The sequence below is a fragment of the Amblyomma americanum genome, chromosome 4 (assembly GCF_052857255.1).
Source record: "Amblyomma americanum isolate KBUSLIRL-KWMA chromosome 4, ASM5285725v1, whole genome shotgun sequence".
Taxonomy (NCBI): Eukaryota; Metazoa; Arthropoda; class Arachnida; order Ixodida; family Ixodidae; genus Amblyomma; species Amblyomma americanum.
The window spans coordinates 6,418,352-6,438,813 of record NC_135500.1 but is presented as its reverse complement, the minus strand read 5'-3'; the positions used below and the strand labels follow the sequence as shown (position 1 = coordinate 6,438,813).

Here is a 20,462-nt window from a genome sequence, read left to right as displayed (position 1 = left end):
CCCTGACTCGGAGGTCGACGAGCCCTCTTTCGGAGTTGGCGGTGCAGCTTTCGCTCACTCGGTGAGGCATGGGCAGTCGCTGAAAACCGGTGCGGTGCACCACCCCGTCGCACCGCATCGGTGAAGTTTGTGTTAGGAGCGAGGAAGAACTTGTTGGCTGTGATGAGTCATCTTGCATCCTCGAAGGTGGTGTTTTCATTTGTTTTGAGAGTGATTATTTCCTTTTCTATTTTTATTGTGAGCATGTGATCCCCACCACAGTTCGCACAGTGAGGTTGAGCAGTGCATTAGCCTGAGACATGATCAACTGAGGAGCATTTGGGCATTTTTTCTGACAACGCAGCTCTGCGAGCCATGGCCTAATCGTTGGCACCTGAAGGAGCGGGGAGCGGGAGAGAGAGAGGGGACATATGTTCGAATTGATATATTTGTGTAACCTACGTCTATTGAGTCAGGCAGCCTGCAGGAGACAAAAGCGAGAACAATGTGCTTAGTAGGGATTTCCTTGTTTTCTTTTCGGATTTTTATTCTGAGGACATTTGTTACAAGCTGTCCCTTTAGACCTTCTAATATTTCTCCCTCCGTCAGGTAGATGAGGCTATTTTCGAATATTACGCCACGCACAGTATTAAGCGACCTGTGGGGTGTCACAGTGACTAGGGTTTCTCCTAACGCGGTAATGTGTGAGAGTTTGGGCAGTTTGACTTTATCACTTATCTCAAGTAACTGGTCGCCACTGGCTAACTCTGACGCCTTGTAGCTAGGGCCCTAAGTTTCTGTTAGTGTCTTTTCAACGAGAAAAGGTGAAATCATTCTAGCTATTTTTTCTTTTGATTCGTGTGCACTATGTAGAATTTTTCAAGGGGTTCTTTTTTTTGGTTCGGAAATTGTGATGTTACTTCGGTCCGCCGTTTTTTTGAGGATGGCGATCGTTTTGTGATGGGGGAAGAGCAATAAATAGTGCTTGTTGTTCGTCCGCGGGGCCAGCCTCCCACAATGGAGCCCAACATGGGGACGGGACAGGGACCTGGAAGCCAGTCCTGCCCACGCCAGCTGTGCAACGCCGCTATAACCCAATCTGGACTAACTCAGGGTAGTTACTCACACAGGGTTAACACTCGCCTCCAGGAAGAAGGAAAAAGTAATTAAGAGAGGAAACGACAGGAGAGTTGTGAGAAACAATATAGGAAAGTGAAAGACGGAGCGGAGGACAGGAAAAGGCGACTGCCGATTTCCCCCGGTCGGGTCAGGCCGGAGGTGCCATCTACAGGAAGCTGGAGGAAAAATGGAATGTTGCCTTCGCTGAGGGGCCTTAAAGGCCCAAATGCTGGGCATGGGCTTAACCACCAGGGTCCCTTTTTTCCCGGACACGGCGATGTCACGCACGGCTAGGCACGGGTGCTCGGGTCCACGGTGATGTACTGTTCACCATTATCCCCCTGCGGGGATGTCCCTGCGGGTGCTCAGGAACCCGTGGTGTCACCACTCACCAACGTCTACAAGCTGCAGACGCCCCCCTGCGCGGAGCGAAGACGATGTAAGGCAGGATGATATCCCAGGTTTTGTGTTCGGCATCGACATACATGGCGAGCATATCGGCGATGGTTTTGTTCAGGCGCTGCAGTGACTTCCGGTGGCTTCCGGTGGCTGGTTTGGCTGTAACGCATTATGGCTGCCGTCAGATCCGCCGTGAATGCTGTTCCTCTGTCCGTTATGAGCACATCGTGGGCGCCGTGTAGCAGAAGAATCCACTCCACGAAGTATTTTCCGACTTCTGCTGCTGTTCTGTTCGGTACGGCTTTTGCTTCAGCGTAGATGATTCCTTTAATTCCAGACGTTGACTTTGGGAAACGGCCAAGCAAGTCCATGCCGATTTGCTGAAAAGGGCCTCGAGGGGGCTCAATGGGGTTCAGAAATCCTGCTGGTTGGGTGAGAGGGGTTTTTCGTCGCTGAAAATCTTGGCAGGATTTCGCTCGTCGTGTGAAGGCTGAAGAAATTCTTCGCGCAGACTTGCCGGTACAACAATAAGGTAGTCTGTTTTGTTCGCTGCGAACTTCTTCACGAGGGCATCATTCTGTACACTGAACGAAGACAACCCTCGTTTGAACAATGCGGGGGGGTGAAGAAACCTTGAATTCTAAGTACTCGATGAGGCGTTTTAGATCGAGGTCCGAACGTAGCTGCTGTCTGAAAGAGCTGGAGCTCATAGGTCCCAGGAAGGCGTCCTCATTGTCGTCCGGTGGGGGTGCATGTACAGGGGCTCGTGACAGGCAGTCAGCGTCGCAGTGCTTGCGTCCAGACTTGTAAACGACGGTGAGGTACAACTCCTGGAGGCGCAGGCTCCGTCTAGCGAGGCGGCCGGAGGGATCCTTAAAACTGACAAGCCAGCACAGTGCGCGGTGATCGCTGACCAGCTTGAGCGGCCGTCCGTACTGGTAGGGGCGAAATTTCGAAGTAGTCCAGATGATGGCAAGACACTCCTTCTCAGATGTCGAATAGTTAGCCTCGGCCTTGGAAAGGGAACGTCTAGCGTATGGGATTGCTTTCTCGAGTCTGCAATAATAATAAGAATGGCTTGTTGGGGAAAGGAAATGGCACAGTATCTTTCTCATATATCGTTGGACACCTGAACCGCGCCGTAAGGGAAGGGTTAAAGGAGGGAGGGAAAGAAGAAAGGAAGAAAGAGGTGCCGTAGTGGAGGGCTCCGGAATAATTTTGACTACCTGGGGATCTTAACGTGCACTGACATCGCACAGCACACTGGTCTGTCTTCGCGTTTTCATCGAAATGCGCGAGAATTGGTGAGGACTGTAAACGACACTGACGTTCGTTAAAAGCTTCTGCTTGCGGCGCTTCCCAAATAAACGGCACGTCTGCCTTTGTGGGTGGGTCAGAAGCTTCCCGATGCGCGAAAAGTTTTTGACAAATTGGCACTCAATGGTAGCAGGACAGCACCGATTTATTTTATTTATTTATTTATTTATTTATTTATTTATTTATATATTTATTTATTTATTTATTTCATTTATTTTAGAATACTGCAAACCAACTTCTAACGGCAAAAGCAGGAATGGGCAGAGTACAGTGCATTTATACCGGACTAATGGCAGCTACCAAGCGGAGTTGGGAAATGGTTACGTTTTTATTATGTTCCACTTTATAACAATGTTCATGATCATGAGCTAAGACACTGGAGTTGCCAGTTATGTCTTTGTTTGCACAAAGTAGTACCTTCACAGGAGAGCATGCACTGTTCCATAACACAATCGGCTTCCTTTCATTATGCCCCTATTTTTTGTTTGTTTTTGTTGTGCCGTGATCGCACTGAAAGTGGGAGCTCCTTTGTAAACGTGGTATTGTTGATACCATCCAATTTGGACAAAAGACAGAGGCTTGGGTGCTGCGTTTCATGGGTTTTATCTGTGCCAGAGGTTCAGTGCTACTGTTTGACACGCCCAGCTGTGACATCTGGAGCGTGGTGTTGTGCGAAAATATTATGTGGAGTGACAGAGAGAGTGCTTTCGAATCCAACGTACTGCTGCCAGGCTACTCAAAGCGGGTTTTGTATATGGACCTCACATGTTCAGGGAAGAATTTTTCGGAGGGTGAGGCGAGTGTTACAGTGCGCTGCGCGTCTTCAGAGGGCCTCTATCTCTGGCGCATTTTCCTTTTGTGGGAACCTCAACGCGCTCGAAGAGACTAAGGCACCAGGAACCGTCCGATGTCGGGGGTGAAGCGGTGAAGCGGTGAGTAGCGGTGAAGCGTGTGTGCACTTCGCTAAGTCTTCTGCTTCATTGCACGGCACATACTGCAAAGTTGTTTAAAAGCCATCCGGTCCAACGCCCGTGCGATCATCGGCTTTCCAGATACCAGGAGGCGTAATCGCTGGCTACGTACTCCTGCTACTTGCTGCTTCGTCTACGCCTGCGTAGTCGTCTTTCGACTGGACCCTACAAAAGGAGCCCCTTCATCCCCACAGCCTTCACTTGGCAGTAGCGGTGAAGCGTGTGTGCACTTCGCTAAGTCTTCTGCTTCATTGCAGGGCACATACTGCAAAGTTGTTTAAAAGCCATCCTGTCCAACGCCCGTGCGATCATCGGCTTTCCAGATACCAGGAGGCGTAATCGCTGGCTACGTACGCCTGCTGCTTGCTGCTTCGTCTACGCCTGCGTAGTCGTCTTTCGACTGGATCCTACAAAAGGAGCCCCTTCATCCCCACAGCCGTCACTTGGCAGTAGCGGTGAAGCGTGTGTGCACTTCGCTAAGTCTTCTGCTTCATTGCAGGTTAGTGCTAAAAAAAATTGTTTACACTTCCACTGGACTACTTCTGTTCTACGCTTCGTCGCTGCTGCCAATCTAGAAACCGCTCATTACGAGTCAAGTTACGGGTGTACAGTGCATTGTTTCCATTTCGTGTTTCTGTGTTTTCGTGTTTCTGTGTTTCGTGTTTTTGGTTTTGTGCAAAGAAACTAGCCACCTTGGTCATGAGTAAAGAAATAGGCAAACTAAAGGAAGACATGAGAACTGAATTGGCTAAATTAAAGGAGGAACTGAAACAAGAAGTCAAAGCTTTTCGTGAGTCCCTTGAACGAGACATGCGAAGTGAAATCCGAGAACTGAAAAATGAGCAGAGAAATATAACCCAGAGTTTAGAATTCGCACATCAAACGATTGAGGACCTGAAAAAAAAGCTGGACGACGAGGCAGCAAAAAATACGCAGCTAAGAGTTGCAAATGAAGCTCTCCACGCAAAGTGTTCATCCCTGGAAATCAAAATAGACGATCTCTAATACAGGCTTGTTCAGTCTGAGCAATATTCCAGAAAAAGCAACCTCGAAATTCAAGGCGTAATCAAGAAGGAAACTGAATCACTCCCCGAAATACTGTCCCACATTGGCAGCTTGATAAGTGAGCCTATTGAGGAAAGCGACATTGAAATCTGCCATCGCGTCCCGACAAAGAAAAACGTCAACAAGACCAACATCGTCGTCCAGTTTAGATCACGAGCGAAGCGTGCCGCTGTTTTTAGAAAGGCTAGGAAGGAACGGTTCACAAACACTGACCTTGGTTTCTAAGATACAACCCCAGTTTATGTAAATGAACATCTTTGCCCAGCGCTAAAAAAGCTTCTTGGAATGACCGTGAAAAGGAAATACGAACACAGCTGGAAATCAGTTTGGACGAACAACGGAAAGATTTTCGCGAAGCAAGCAGATAATACGCCTATCATTCAGATAGCGAGGGAGTGTGATGTCGAGAAGATTGTTTCCAGGCAGATAGGCGACACATCGGCTCGTAACGAGAGTGGGCAGGAATGATGACTCCACAAAGCCAGAACATAAGTTGCACAATGAATTATCAAGAGCTCGCTTTACCTACCGAAGTCAAATGTGATTTGCCCTTGTGCGAATCTGTTATTCATATAAACGCCCGCTCAGTTGGTAACAAGGAGGATGATATTGCTCTGCTTTTGGATCAGTTTCGCTTCAAAGTTGACATTCTTATGATTTCTGAGACATGGTATTCAACTGATTGTAAAAAATGTAAATATATATGGCTACGATAATTTTTTTCTTAATCGTCCAGAAAGACGAGGTGGTGGCGTGGCAGTTCTTGTCAAGAAAACAAAGAATTGTTGCCTGGTGTCGGATTTCAGCACTGTAACGGATGACTATCAAATCGTGACCGTCAAAAATAGGAGCGATGTCATCTCTGTGCTATATCGCCCTCCGAGTGGTAATATTGCACGCTTTATGGAATTTTATGAATCTTTTTTGGACTATTCATATTTGAACAGCGCAATAAAACAACGGGACAACGGATAAAACAACGGAAGGTTGTGATAATAACCTTCGCCTGATCTGCGCTGGAGATTTTAATATTAACATGCTTGAAGAATGCAATTCTGTTTTCGAGTTTAATAACATTTTGGTTTCATCTGGTTTCAAAAATTTAATAATCACGCCAACTCGTATCACAAGAACTACATCATCAGTACTTGACCTCCTTGTAACTAATATCGATTCCACTGTTTACAATTCTGGCACTATTGTGTCCGACATAAGTGATCATTGTCCAGTTTTCATGGCATATTCTACCCACTCACCCAAATCTATCAAACAAGAACAGTCCTTTATTGCTCAGCACATCACCCAGAATGGTTTACAAGCATTTCAGCAGGACATTTTCTCACAAGACTGGTCACCTGTGACCAATAAAATGGATGTTAACGATGCCTATAATGAATTCATTACAAGTTTTGTGTGTGTGTACGCTAGGCATTTTTCATTGAAGATGCACAAACCTTCAAAAAAAGCCAGGAAACCATGGGTAACTCGTGACCATTTAAAGAAAATTACAAACAAAAACCGCCTCTATCATTCTTTCTTGAAGACACGCTTAGAAACAACCTTAAAAGAATTTAAGAAAGTAAGAAACGAAGTGAACAGTGAACTTAGACGGGCAAAGTGTGCATATTACGAGCATCTGTTTGCACATGTTGCCCGGCAGAGCCCAGACATTGCTTGGAAGGCTATGAACGACGTCCTCGGTGGTGAGAGCAAAAATTATATGCCAGATACTGTAATGGTAGATGGTAATGAATTACGGGACAAAGCTCTAGTAGAACACTTCAATCATCAGTTTGTAAACGCTGCTGCCGCATGTAATGGCACCCCCTCCACAAATTCGCACCATAGTGTTGTCACTGAAACCATATTCCTCCAGCCAACTGATGAATTTGAGATATACAGTACTTTTATGTGCCTGCGGAACAGTAAAGCATTAGACATTCACGACCTGCAGATAAGACCGGTTAAGTACGTTTTACCGATAATTAGTCCTGTACTTGCACATATCTTTATTTAATTCTAGAGTCTGGAACCTTTCCTGAGCAAATGAAAACAGCCAGAGTATCTGTTATTTTTAAAGGTGGCGAACGTAACTTGTCCACTAACTACCGCCCGATATCTGTGCTGCCTATCTTCTCCAAGGGAATTGAAAAAATCATTTTCACTCGGATAACACAATTTTTCGATAAAGAAAACGTTATCACAGCTGCACAATACGGATTTAGGAAAGGCAGATCAAAGGAATCAGCTTTGTTAGCACCTAAAGAAAATATCTTGCGGAATATTGAAAATAATTTGTTAACTGCTGCCCTTTTTGTAGATTTCAGCAAGGCATTTGATTGCTTACATCATAAAGTGCTCCTTAGTAAGCTGCAGTCATATGGCATTCGCGGTAATTGTTTGGCCCAGCTGGAGTCCTACCTCAGCCACAGGACTCAGTGTGTATATGTAAACGGTTATATGTCTTCCCTCCTACCAATTACTCACGGCGTTCCACAAGGTAGCATATTAGGACCGTTATTATTCAATACGTATATAAATGATCTTGTAAACATAGATGCCACAGTTCAATTTATAATATATGCTGACGACAGTACCATACTTATTCCCGAGTACAATGTAGACCTACTAATAATAAAATGCAATGAAGTCCTCCAGAAGTTATCCATATGGTCTCAGCTCAACGTAATTAAAATAAATACAATGAAAACAAAAGCAATGATATTCCGTGCCCGAAATAAACGTGTTGAAATACATCAGTCTATTAATTTTCAGTGCCAAAACATCGAAATTGTGGACGTTCATAAAATCCTCGGTGTACATTTTTCTCAGAACTTAAGCTGGGATGCACACACTCACTATCTTAGGAAAAAACTATCCTCAGTTGCAGGCATGATATCGCGTTGTCGGAGACTGCTTCCAGTAAAAGCTAAACTTCAAGTCTATAATGCTTTATTCAATTCCTATTTAAATTACTGTTCGTTGGTATGGGCCACAACAACAAAGACAAACTTAGACAAACTCCATTTGTTACAAAAGAAGGTTATCCGCTACATTGGAAATATCGATCCAACAGCCAGTACTAAAGATGCGTTTGTTTCCTTTAACATCATAAGGGTTGATAACTTATACAAATATCGATTATTCCAAACATTCTTTTTTTCCTCTACTGAAGTCAAGAACTTACTCTCATCTCTGGCATTTTTAACACTACGTAGCACAGATATACACACAAGAAGTAAAGATGTCTGGGAAATCCCCCACTTCCGCACTTATTATAAACATCAATCATTAGCACATAACCTGCCATCAATGCTTAATATGTACCAAAACACAACTCGTCTGAATCCCAAGAAATTGCGCACGTACTTCATAACATTGTGAACCACATTTTGATGTTATACTTAGTTTTTTCTACTGTGCTTCCTTTGTTTACAATTTCGTACTGTTATTTATGTCAACTTGTACTATTTTTAACTATTTTTAGCTCATTTTGGCGAATATGGTGCATTACATACTGTATTATGTTGCCGGAATACTGTATTATGTTGCGTATGGTGTACATTGCTTTATATTCACATTATTTTTTTTCTCAACTTCACTGTTCTGCCATGTAACGGTCTCCTGGGCCTCGTCAAGCTGCTCACCCAGCTTTTAGCCCAGGAGACCATTCCAGTTCTTTCTGGGAAAAATAAAGAATGATTGATTGATTGAATGATTATGGGTCTCAAGGGTGACAGCCTGGCCTTCATCTTTATTCCCACGCCAACAAGCATTCAACTGATCAAGCACCCCCCCCCCCCCCCCCCCCGCCCCGCAAAAATGACAGTGGAACCGGCTGGAGTTGAAAAGGCCGGTGGAAAATTTCCTGAGGACGACAGGGAATGCGGTAGCCGCCGGCGTTGAGAGGAGGGCGAGGGAGATGCCTGTAAAAAAGGATCGCCCGAATGAACGGAAAAAGCGAGAGAAGGGGGGGACGAGCAGGGCCGAGACGACACCGCTGCTTGTCAGTCTACCGGTGCCCCTAAGCGACCAAGCTTTCAGAGAGTAGCTGTACTTCCAAAAAGAAAACAACGAAAACAACGGAAATGGCGTTTTTAATCCTGCGGTTCTGTAGAGGTCTCGTAATAAATTACAGTTATGTAAGACATCTTTTAAATTCACTGTTCCCAGTGGCTCTTTGTTTGAAAAGAGAGTAGTTTAGGACCTCAACAAAACAGCATTGTGAAAAAGATTAAACTTTCGTTGTGTTAGTTTTTTCGGCTAACTAATATAGAAGAAAATTAATGTATTGATAGAAACACGGACTATAAGTTACACTTAGGACTATGGAAGTTTAATATAGACACAATATACAACGGCCTAGTTACACACACTTTAGAACATCGCTTCGCTCAATGTACCGCTCGCGCACAAGCTCAAAGACACGCTCAAACACACAGTGCCGCACTAACTGTCTCGCTCATTTTCCGCTCCTGCTCTGGCCCACACAAGGGAGCAACATGTTAGCGAATATTCACGCCATCAAAGTTCTTTATTTTTAATTAAATAGCCCTCTCTCTCTCTCTGCCACTCTTTCGCATTGTGCATTGAATGTCGCCATCTTCATCAACTTCCATCAATGCCTAATGGATACAGAACACACAGCTATCGCAGTGCCCTCTTGAGGTGCGTTAAGCGATCCTAATATTTTATAGTGCTCTACCATTGAGGTCCCCAATTACCTATTTCACCGACTGTTCACTGTAGCCTTACCTTGAAACAGTAGCCTCGAACCGAAAGCGAAATTATATGTGACGTAATAGCGCACATAATTCGCATTTGGCCAAGTAAACCAACTATGCGAGCAAGTTTACGGCGCTTCCTCTTTTGTTATAACCGAGTGGTGCGGGCACAGTTCTTCGTTGTATCGAGATGACGTGCCATTGCCATGATAATATTTTGACGGTAGCTCCTCCCTCGTTTGTAATAAGCAAGCGTTCGTAATATCTGCGGTCGTTTTAAGTGGGCTCGACGGTAGTGCAAAAAAATTCAAACATGCTTTAAAATCAAGTGATAAGAATGGTCCTGCACCTTTGTTTGCGAAAATAAAAATAGGATGTGTTTTAACAGAAGAATTTTCAAACTATTATTAATTACTAGCTGCCCTTGCTGGCTAAACGAAAATCAGCCTTTGTTTTACGAACAAGGGTTTAAGTTGTAGTGGAATATTTCGCTTTTCTCAGCTTTTAAGAGGCAGAGAAGGCGCATTTCAAAAAGTGCGTGTCTGGAATTATCGGTTCGTAGTTAAATGACCTTGATGTGATGTCTGAAGAGCAACGTTCGCGAAACCTTGAAACGGGCACGTGCACAAACTCAGCTTTGGACTTTTTTGGCACTCACATGATTATATTTTGTGCTTTAGTACACACCCTTTGAGTGTCACATAAAAGCTTCCTCTTGGCGCACTGTTGTCACTACGTAAGTGCAGCTGTAGCGCATTAGCCGATATTATTCTTCCCTGTGCAGCGTTACCTGCAGAAGGGAAACATCGGCCGCTGGCGTCCCTACAGCCTAGACATTCTGGTCGACATGCTGGTGGTCTGCCCGCAGCGCTACTTCGTCGACTACCTGCTGGTAGGGGGCGGCGGGAACCGCGTGCACCGCTACCTGCTTGGCGGCACGGACTCCGAGGCGCGGGTGGGAAGCCTCGACGCCCTGGAGATGCTCTTCGGGAAGCACCTGTTGCGCCCTCGCAACGAGTCACTGAAGCGCCTCAGCCGGAGGATGATACAGCTCTGGACAGACTTCGCCAAAAATAGGTTACAGCTTCCCGCTTGCTTGATAGAAACTAGGCCGGTTTAGGGTTTGCCAGCAAAGAGAGCCCAGGAAAAGTGCTGCCGGGGCTCTCTCTCGACATACTAACTTTTATGTAATGTGTAACCCGCAGTAGTGTACTTCGCTTTGCACATGCAAGACAAAAGAAAACGTTAAAAGCACATCGGCAAACTAAAATTGCACGACTTAGAAATTGGCGCGTAAAGTACCGCTGCGCGAAACTAGGCGTAACAAAAAAGTGTTAATTAGTGGTTTGGTTTCAAACACCCACTTGATGGCACTCGTGACCTGCTGGCTGTTTATTATGCTAGACGTATTGTGTGGTATTCAGGGACGTGCAAGCAAGAGGAGTGTCTCGGTGTAGTCTTGCATCCTCTAATTTTACATAGTCAAACCGAACGGATTTCATGACTCTGCAGGCAAAAAAAAAAAATGACGCTTTATTTGCGTAGTTAGGCCAAATGCAAATCAGTCCGGTTTTCGCTTCGGTTCCGATGTTTGGATCCGTTATTCACGTATTAAAGTTGTTCAAACAGCGATGATGGATGAATTTTCATAAGTGCAGAGTTCGTCATTCTTTAATTTACATCCATAGATGCCTGGAAGTCCTCACATCACTCCTGGTGCAGCGGTTGAACGTAGCGCCACTGCCCTGCGATGGCGTTGTGCTGCAATCAGTGGGGTTATGAGACACACACGTTGCACCTCCCGAGCAACCCTAGGTAGATGTATCGTGATAGCGCTACTTGCATAGAAACCCTACGTTCAAAACATGGCGGCTTATGGTGCTGACCGAGCGTCACCTTCGAAGGGTGAGCAGTACCAAACAATGACGTCGTAACTAAAAACAGAAATCTCTTGGCGTCATAACCACGGGCTTTTTGGCGGTAAAAATAAATCTTCGAACGCCTCCAGGTTCCTTGCGACACACTAAACAAGAGCATCCGCTGATTCAATTTGCATCCGCTGTGATAATGCATTTATGCTAGCGATGTCGTGCCCCATCGACCCTACGCATTGCTTTCGAAGAGTACTGTGTATATCATGTTGCCAGTGTATCAACGCCAATGTCACTTGACTTCTGTTAGTGTTGGCTGGTGACGTCGAACTGAACTCCGTGCCCAGAGTGGATAGTAACCCAAAACCTTCCCTCGAATCAATTGTCATGGGCATATCTCGCAATTGAACTTTCTTGAAATACTGTGTTAAGTGAACTAGCGCTGATTTGCGCAACTAAGTCGAAAAATGAGAAATTGATTTCCAGCCTTTCTTCACGAGTTGACGCCCTAGAAATACCCGCCGAAACAAATCACTTAGGCAGCCCAGGTTATGTAGCCGATTTAGATGTGGCTAAACTTTCCTCAGATATTAGGCTACTCTCGGACAAATGTGACGACGCCGAGAATCGTTTCCGACGGTGAAATTTGCTGTTTTTCGGAATCTAAGATAAACAAGAGGAAACGTGGTCACATTCTGAATTGCGCATCATTTCTTTCTGCTCTCAGGAGCTTCATATCACAATGGATAGGCAAGATATTGAACGCGCTCACAGACTTCATCGTTTCCAGTCAGGAAAGAAGCGTCCCATCATTGTCAAGTTAACGAGGTTGAAGGTTCATGATTAAACTGCGCGAAAGAAACAGGGGCAAAAGGAAAGAAAACACGTACACACACACAGCGCAGAATTTCCAACTTTTATTCGAAAAACGCTCTCGAGCATTCCTTTTAAATGAAGCCATCCACCACGTGACACGACACCAAACCACCACAGCACATAAGTTTAACAGTTCTTCAGAGCCAATCTGGAGAACCAGTCTAAAAAACTCCAAATGTATGCGTGCCTAAACCCCTTGATACCTAGATAAAAGGATAGAGGAAGATAAAACCTGACGGTGAAAGCAAAACTTCAAAGAGAATGAAAACGAAGACGGCCTAACCATGTATTACGAGCGAAAAACTTACTAAGCAAAAGAATGAGACGTGAAATAAACAGTAACAACGATAAAAGATGAAGGTGCAAGCAGTAAAAAGTAGGCAGAAAAGCACAAAAAACGAAACCATATGAATGATACAAAAGATTAACAACGAGGCTAAAACCATGAAACCGAGAGTGAATTATGAAAACAACAATAAACAAAGGTAAAGTTGATGCAAAAATGACCAACGCTAAAACCAAGCTAAAAGCTTTGAGGGATGGAAACAACAAGAAACTAGAGTAAAGGTGCAGGGTTAAAAAAAGGACAGTTTCAAGTGTTAGTTTCTAAAAACGAGATTTCTTTATTCGAAAGCAGAATGGACGGTGTGCTCACACAATTGTTAGCATTCTTTGCGATTAGCAAGGCCTCAATTATTTCTCTTTGTTTTAGTTTTAGCCGTCGCGAGGAAATTTGTGCTTTCGAGAAATGGGTGGCAATCTCTTTTTTTGCACTTTTTACAATGTAAAGCTAAATTGCCCCCTGAGTTGGTAGACATATTACGAACGTGTTTAGCGGCCCTCTCATTGAAGCATCGCCCAGTTTGGCCGATGTACATCTTTCCACAGGACAATGGAACCTGATAAATAACTTCTTTGGCACATTCTGTATACTCAAGGCTGTGGTTTACGTTGCATCTTTTCTGTCTATCTTCTCTGTTCAAGATAGCACACACTTTAGCAAGCTTACACGGTGCCGCGAACACAAGTTGGACGCCGTATCTTCCTGCGACTTTCTTTAAATTGTGTGACACACGGTGCACGTAAGGCATGACACACACTAGTTTTCGTTCTTCGTTTGCTTGGCGTTTTGTACTCTTCATGCTCTGTAGCAAGCTTTCGCAAGCACAGGCTATCATTTGCCTTGGATACCCAGCAGCATATAATCTCTCAATCTGACGGTTAAGACTTCAACTCATTTTGTGCTGACATGACTTTTCTAGAGCGGAACGGCAGGCTAGGTGAACGATCGCTCTCTTTACCAACTTTGAATGCGCACTGTCATAGGGTACAAACAGTTTGCTCATTCTGGGGTTGTAGGACCAACAAATATATGAGGCCGTAAATACTAGATTGATATCCAGAAACTGGTAAAAACAGCGCAGCGACGACAGACACAGAGAAGACAGAAGAAGACGGACAAGCGCTGACTAACAACTAAAGTTTATTGGAAAAAACACAGGTATTAATACACTCCTAAAACAACCAGGGAACACGCCCCTCTTAACATCCTTCTAATCGTGCGAATCTAGATACATAACCTCACATTCGTGAAGAAGCACTGACGGTGTGCTGACGCATGCATCACCATTCGCGTGGATGCGATACGCCTCACACAGTTCCCTTGTCAATTTATCCCTGTGCCTGCAAACAACTTTTGTCTCATGGAAAAGAGGGTTGCACATTTTTTTGTCGGGGGAACCTGGGATATTATTCAGGGGGAAATCTCTAAAATGTAATGCAAGGTTGGACGATGGGGGGGCCATTTAACGAGGTATGATGCTGACGAAGACGGGTGTTCACACATTTTCCCGTTTGGCCAATGTATTTCTTGCCACAGAAAAACCCAATGTCATACACTACGCTTTCAGCACATGACGTAAACTTCTTTTGGTGGTTTATTTTGCAGGCTCTACTCCCGGTTGGTTTCTGTTTTTTAGCCTTTGCTTTCCTATCTATTATGGCACAAATTTTTCCAAGCTTTTGCGGGGCTGAGAAGAGCACTTGAATTCCATATCTGGCGCCTACTCTTTTTAAGTTGTGTGACAAACGATGAAGATATGGTATAACCGTATGCCTCTTCATGCCTGACGGCTCTGATGGATGGCAACTCTTGAAAGATTTTAGTTTCCTCAGCAATTTATTGCAAGCAAGCACGATTACCTCTTCCGGAAATCCTGCTGATTGTAATCTACCAACCTGCTGATTAAAACTATTCTTCATTCCATGCACACACGATTTCGAAAGTGCTGATCCTAAACATGCAACGGCTATACCACTTTTAACTAATTTAGAATGGGCTGAGCGATAACTAAGCAAGGGCTTCGCTGAGCGCTGTTGAAAAGACCAGCAGACCTGATCAGGGTTCAGGACCAATCTTAAGTCTAAAAACTGTAGCTCGTTGTTCTCCGGGAGTTCAAAGGTGAACTTTAAACCTTCTCCACAACTAACAAAAACCCTTAGTATTTCTTCTACATGGCCCTTGAAATTTGTAGTCTCTACAAAAATTAAATAATCATCAACATACCTGAACACCTGTTTTACACAATCACTGAACTTAGAATTTATCGCCCTGTCAACGTGACACAGAAAAATATTACTTAACACCGGTGCTACTTTTGAACCTATGCATACCCCAGCTTTCTGAGCAAACAGTCTTCCTTCCCACTCGACAGAAGTCGATTGCAGGTAAAAGGTCAGAAGTTCCAAAAACGACTCCACAGAAACACCACAATCCGAAATAAATCTCTCTTCGTCATTGTCATTAGTTATGGCTTTCTTAACACACTGCAGGAGCTTATCTTGAGGTAGGGAATAGAACAAATCCTCCACATCGATGCTAAACATGCCACTCGAACCCGGGTTACAGCTTTGCAAAAACTCAACAATGGTGACAGAATTCGGGACCAGAAACGGATCATCAATCACAAGACTACTAAGGTGCTTTTGCAAAAAGCTTGATATCGAATGTTGCCAGCTGTTACGCTCCGTAACTATACATCGGAAAGGAATTTCGGGTTTATGCGTTTTCGCAAAGAAGAAAATATGTAGACAATTTTTCTGCGAACTACTAACAGAGCGCTGTAGTCCTATCAAATTCATTTCCCCCAGTAACCGTATTGCTTCTTTCTTTTGTCTATTGAGGTTAATATGAACTTGCTTAAAGTTCTTTGCGATAGATTTCCCGGCTCTTTCCCTGAACAGATTCTCTGGGATAACAACGAAATGCCCTTCTTTATCCGATACCAGCAACCGAAAGTCCTCTGACGAGAGAAAGTTTACCAGTGGAGCAAAGCTCAACCCCTTCACGGACCCTCCAACTGTCCCCTTCAAAGCCTCAACACACTCCGCCACGCACCTCGGTTGTTCCTCCTTCCTGGCCTGGCAAGACACACTCCTTCCAAGGGACAGCAATTCTTCTTTTCCTAGGGATGGCTGGACACAAAATTTCGGGCCTCGCTGCAGAACCTTTCGGAACCTTTCTGGCACCTGCTTGTCGCCCAGGACCAATACCTTGCCCTCAGAACATGGAGGCTTCGTCTTCGCCTGTAGCCAAGGGCGTGAAGAATACCAGAGGAATTCCGTGTGTTGCTTCGCTAGGTCACACCAATCACGAAAGCGCCGCACTCTTTGCTTGTCACTGCCACATGCCGCCCAAAGGCAGTCCTTGTAGAAGCGGTGCTGGTGCCACCATTCCGATGCAATTATGCGGCACATTCGGCGACTGTGTCCTTTCGACGGGAGCAGGGTTCCGCACAAAATTTGCACCTCTACCGGGCAAACGGCACGTCTTGCATGCCAGGAAGCCAGGCGAGCTTTTAAGGCAGTAAGCGCGATTAGGGAAGCCAAGGCAGCCTGGTTGTCAATAAGAGCGGTGTTAGGACAAAGAACAGAGCTCAGAGTACCAGAAATGAACTGCAGAAGAACCGACAACTGAGTGTGAACACCCGTCTTCGTCAGCATCATACCTCGTTAAATGGCCCCCCATCGTCCAACCTTGCATTACATTTTAGAGATTGCCCCCTGAATAATATCCCAGGTTCCCCCGACAAAAAAATGTGCAACCCTCTTTTCCATGAGACAAAAGTTGTTAGCAGGCACAGGGATAAATTGACAAGGGAACTGTGTGAGGCGTATCGCATCCACGCGAATGGTGATGCATGCGTCAGCACACCGTCAGTGCTTCTTCACGAATGTGAGATTAAGTATCTAGATTCGCACGATTAGAAGGATGTTAAGAAGGGCGTGTTCCCTGGTTGTTTTAGGAGTGTATTAATACCTGTGTTTTTTCCAATAAACTTTAGTTGTTAGTCAGCGCTTGTCCGTCTTCTTCTGTCTTCTCTGTGTCTGTCGTCGCTGCGCTGTTTTTACCACGGCTTAAAGATGCACCAACTAGCTCAGTTGTCGGTTCTTCTCCAGAAACTGGATTTGGTTTCCCTTAGGCAATTCATGCGTGAAATGAACCCCTTTTCCTTCACACTTGAAAATATTGAGGATGCTACTCACTGAATCAGGCAGACCAGAATTAGCAGAATTAGCAGAGAGGTTTACCATCACGAGATAATCATCCACGTACCTAAAGATGCGCACAATATGTTGGTCGTAGAGACAACACTGCAAACGCTGGTCAAAGGAAGAGAGAAAAATACTGCATAAGACGGGTGCTACGGATGAAGCAATGAAAATGCCACTTTCTGAATGTAAAACTGTCCTTTGTGGCAGATTGCGGTCGAGGCAAGGTAAAATTTCAAAAGTTCAAGGAATTGTTCCAAGGTCATGCTAACTGCGTTGCGGAAGCTGATTTCACCATATTCTTCTACTTGCTGCATGACAGCTGCAAACAAGGCTTCATGAGGGATAGAGTAAAACATATCCTCTATGTCTATTGAGAACGCCGTGGTGGCCGAAATCATGTGATCCAGAGTGGCAAGAAGTTCTTTTGAGCTCTACACTAAAACGGATCCGGTCCCACAACTTTCTCCAGGTGTTTCTTTAGAAAATCCCCTACCGTGCGTTACTTGTTGTTTCCATCCCTCATAGCTTTTAGGCTGGTTTTAGCCTTTGTCATTTTTGCTTCACCTTTACCTTTGTTTATTGTTGTTTTCATAATTCACTCTCGGTTTCATGGTTTTAGCCTCGTTGTTAATCTTTTGTATCATTCATATGGTTTCGTTTTTTGTGCTTTTCTGCCTACTTTTTAGTGCTTGCACCTTCATCTTTTATCGTTGTTACTGTTGATTTCACGTCTCATTATTTTGCTTAGTAAGTTTTTCGCTCGTAATACATGGTTAGGCCGTCTTCGTTTTCGTTCTCTTTGAAGTTTTGCTTTCACCGTCAGGTTTTATTTTCCTCTCTCCTTTTATCTAGGTATCAAGGGGTTTAGGCACGCATACATTTGGGGTTTTTAGTTTGGTTCTCCAGATTGGCTCTAAAAAACTCTTAAACTTATCTGCTGTGTTGGTTTGGGGTCGTGTAACGTGGTGGGTGGCTTCATTTAAAAGGAACGCTCGAAAGCGTTTTCCGAATAAAAGTTGGAAGTTCTGCGCTCTGTGTGTGTACGTGTTTTCTTGTCCTTTGTCCCTGTTTCTTTCGCGCAGTTTGATCATGAACGAGAAGCACCAACTAGCCCGCCAGAAAACCCTTCTTGAGGTTTAAGGACAAAGACGAATCCTTCCACCAGCTCGATGCTTAAAGGCACGTCGTTCGCAGCCCGAGAAGGCTACTTTGCACGTGTACGCTTGGGAAGAGAAAAACTCTTTTGATATGGTCAGCAGAGTTCTAACTCCTTCAAAATCCTTTTTGATAAGCTTATTATGAACAAAAAACAGTTTGTGTACGATGCTGAAACCGACTCCGTGATTGAACAAAGTTCATAGCACTCACTGCAGTCACAGAAGGTGTTTTTTATTCGCCAACCTTTGCAAACTTCTAAGCGTTTTTCTAAACTTCAAAAGACGCCGTTGAAGCTATGTTGGGTGAAAACAGCACTGATATCGCGATCTTTACCGAAACATGGCTCGCGCCTGATATACAGAATAAAGAGCTGTTGCAAGATAAGCAATATTTGAGATTTTTTCCGGTGTGATAGGCCTGGATGTGAGGGAGGTGGCGTGATGGTACTCGTTAAGCGTACCCTTGTTTCTGCTGCTGTTGAAATCACTATTTTTTTTTCATTTTATTCGTGAAGTGTGCCATGAGGCATAAGTTGAAAAAGGAAGGGGGGAAGGAATGCACGGGATTTAAAGTTAAAAGAAGGAGTGAAGAACCGTTGCGCTGAGGTAGTCGCACAGGTTGCTATAGAAACGGTTGTCCATAGTCTACTTCACGTAGTCACTTTCGTGGTTCCACCGCATGCCCACCTCCCCGAGGAGCCGTTTTCTGATAGCAGCCGTCGCTGGGCACGTCTATAACAAGTGCCGCACATCACAAATGTCCGGTGCAGCGCTACAGTGAGGGCACCTGTCAGGTGCTGGCAGATCTTTGACACGCCACCGATGACGGACAGATGGTGTCAGAGCCGCCCCTGCCCGAATCCGGCGCACGGATACCTCCTCCTGCCGAGTAAGACTACGGGGGAGAGGGTGCGAACACGGAGGAATTAGAGCGCGTGTTCGCTGGCGCGGAACTACGGAATCGGAAACATGGGACAGGAACGGATCTGGGGGAAGAGGGGAAGGTGGCGGATCGTCTAATGTATGAAGATGATTCATAGCATCCGCTTGAATGTTATGTGGATCCTGGGCATGGCCGCGAATCCAGTGTATGCGCACAGGACATGGATACTTTGCGCAGCACATGAATTGACTGTGAAATCTGGAACGTTCGTCGAACAGCCTTAAGCTGTTTAAGGGCGGTGCGGGAGTCGGTGTAAATATGAACTGTATTGAATGTTGGAACGAGAGGAAGGGAAGCAATGGCATTATAAATGGCTTGAAATTCCAATGCCAGGGGAGCGCACGTATCCGCAGTATACGTCGCGCGAGAGTTGAGATGCGGATGAGATGGACTATACACAGCAGTAACTCCCCTCTCTGCAGAATGTGATGCATCCGTGTATAATATGCACCCTTCAGGCAGATACGCTGCTGATGCCGACTGGTAAACAGTGGGGCGATTGTCCGTGAGCTGGCAATAGGACCACGGTGGAAGTGTCTTTAAACGATGAAGTTTGAGAGACTGTTTTCGAGCTCTATTTGCCACCCGTTGGTCGATGATTTCACTGAGTGTATTAAGTTGTGCGAACTCCTGTAGCACAGGTATGGGTGTTAAACGAGGCAGATATGTTATGACGCGCATAGCCTCACGATTGATAGCTTCAAGGGGGTCCCACTGTCTGCGGGTGAGACGTTTAAATTGTGCCTGATATACTATCCGTGGCTGGAGGATAGAGCGCACAAGCTGGCGGGCCGTATGAGCACGTGTGCCACCAGAGCGCATAGCTATGCGACGAATCAGACAAAGAGTAGCGTGAGCCAATTTACGGGTGGCTGCCAGCTACCCGTAAATGTATCGCAAAATTTAAAGGCGGAACTTTCCGTAAGCCGGCTTTATTTCCAATTCGAATGAAACATGATTTAGTAGGAGAGAGTGTTAGACCCAGAGGTGGGAGGCGAGATGTCAATACACCCAGCGCGTGTTGAAGGACCGAGAGTGATGAATAGACGCATCTGGATGACAGCACCACAAGGTTATATCATCGGCATACGCAAACACGCGGATAGAAGGAATGGACTCTAGGGCTCGAACAAGAGGTACTGAAGCCACATTAAATAATGTGGGGGCGAGAACGGAGCCCTGCGGCAATCCTCTATTGGAAGTGAAGTTACCAAAGGGCTTTCCGTGGACACGCACGCTGAAGGTTCGATTTGCTAAAAAGGCGTGAATAGAGAGGAGGAACCGGTGAGGGAGACCAAGAGTTTGAAGGGAGACAATAATGGCAGAGTGAAGGATGTTATCATATGCCTTTGTTATGTCTGTAGCGATTACGGTTCGTACAAGGTGACTCTGCGGAGAGTGGTGAAGCTCGTCAGCAGCCAAAGTAGCAAGGCCGTCCTCCGTTCCAATTTGTGGGCGGAAACCAATTTGGGAATATGGGTAACAAT

General features: G+C 45.2%; 1 protein-coding gene across 1 annotated transcript in view; it reads left to right on the top strand.

Moving 5' to 3' along the window:
• The window catches only part of LOC144127731 (acetylcholinesterase-1-like), a 497,666-nt gene that overhangs the window by 404,248 nt on the left and 72,956 nt on the right, over positions 1-20,462 (top strand). Inside the window, exon 8 of the mRNA XM_077660632.1 lies at positions 10,359-10,651. Within this exon, the coding sequence (XP_077516758.1) occupies positions 10,359-10,651 (293 nt within the window). The remainder of the gene's footprint in view (positions 1-10,358; positions 10,652-20,462) is intronic.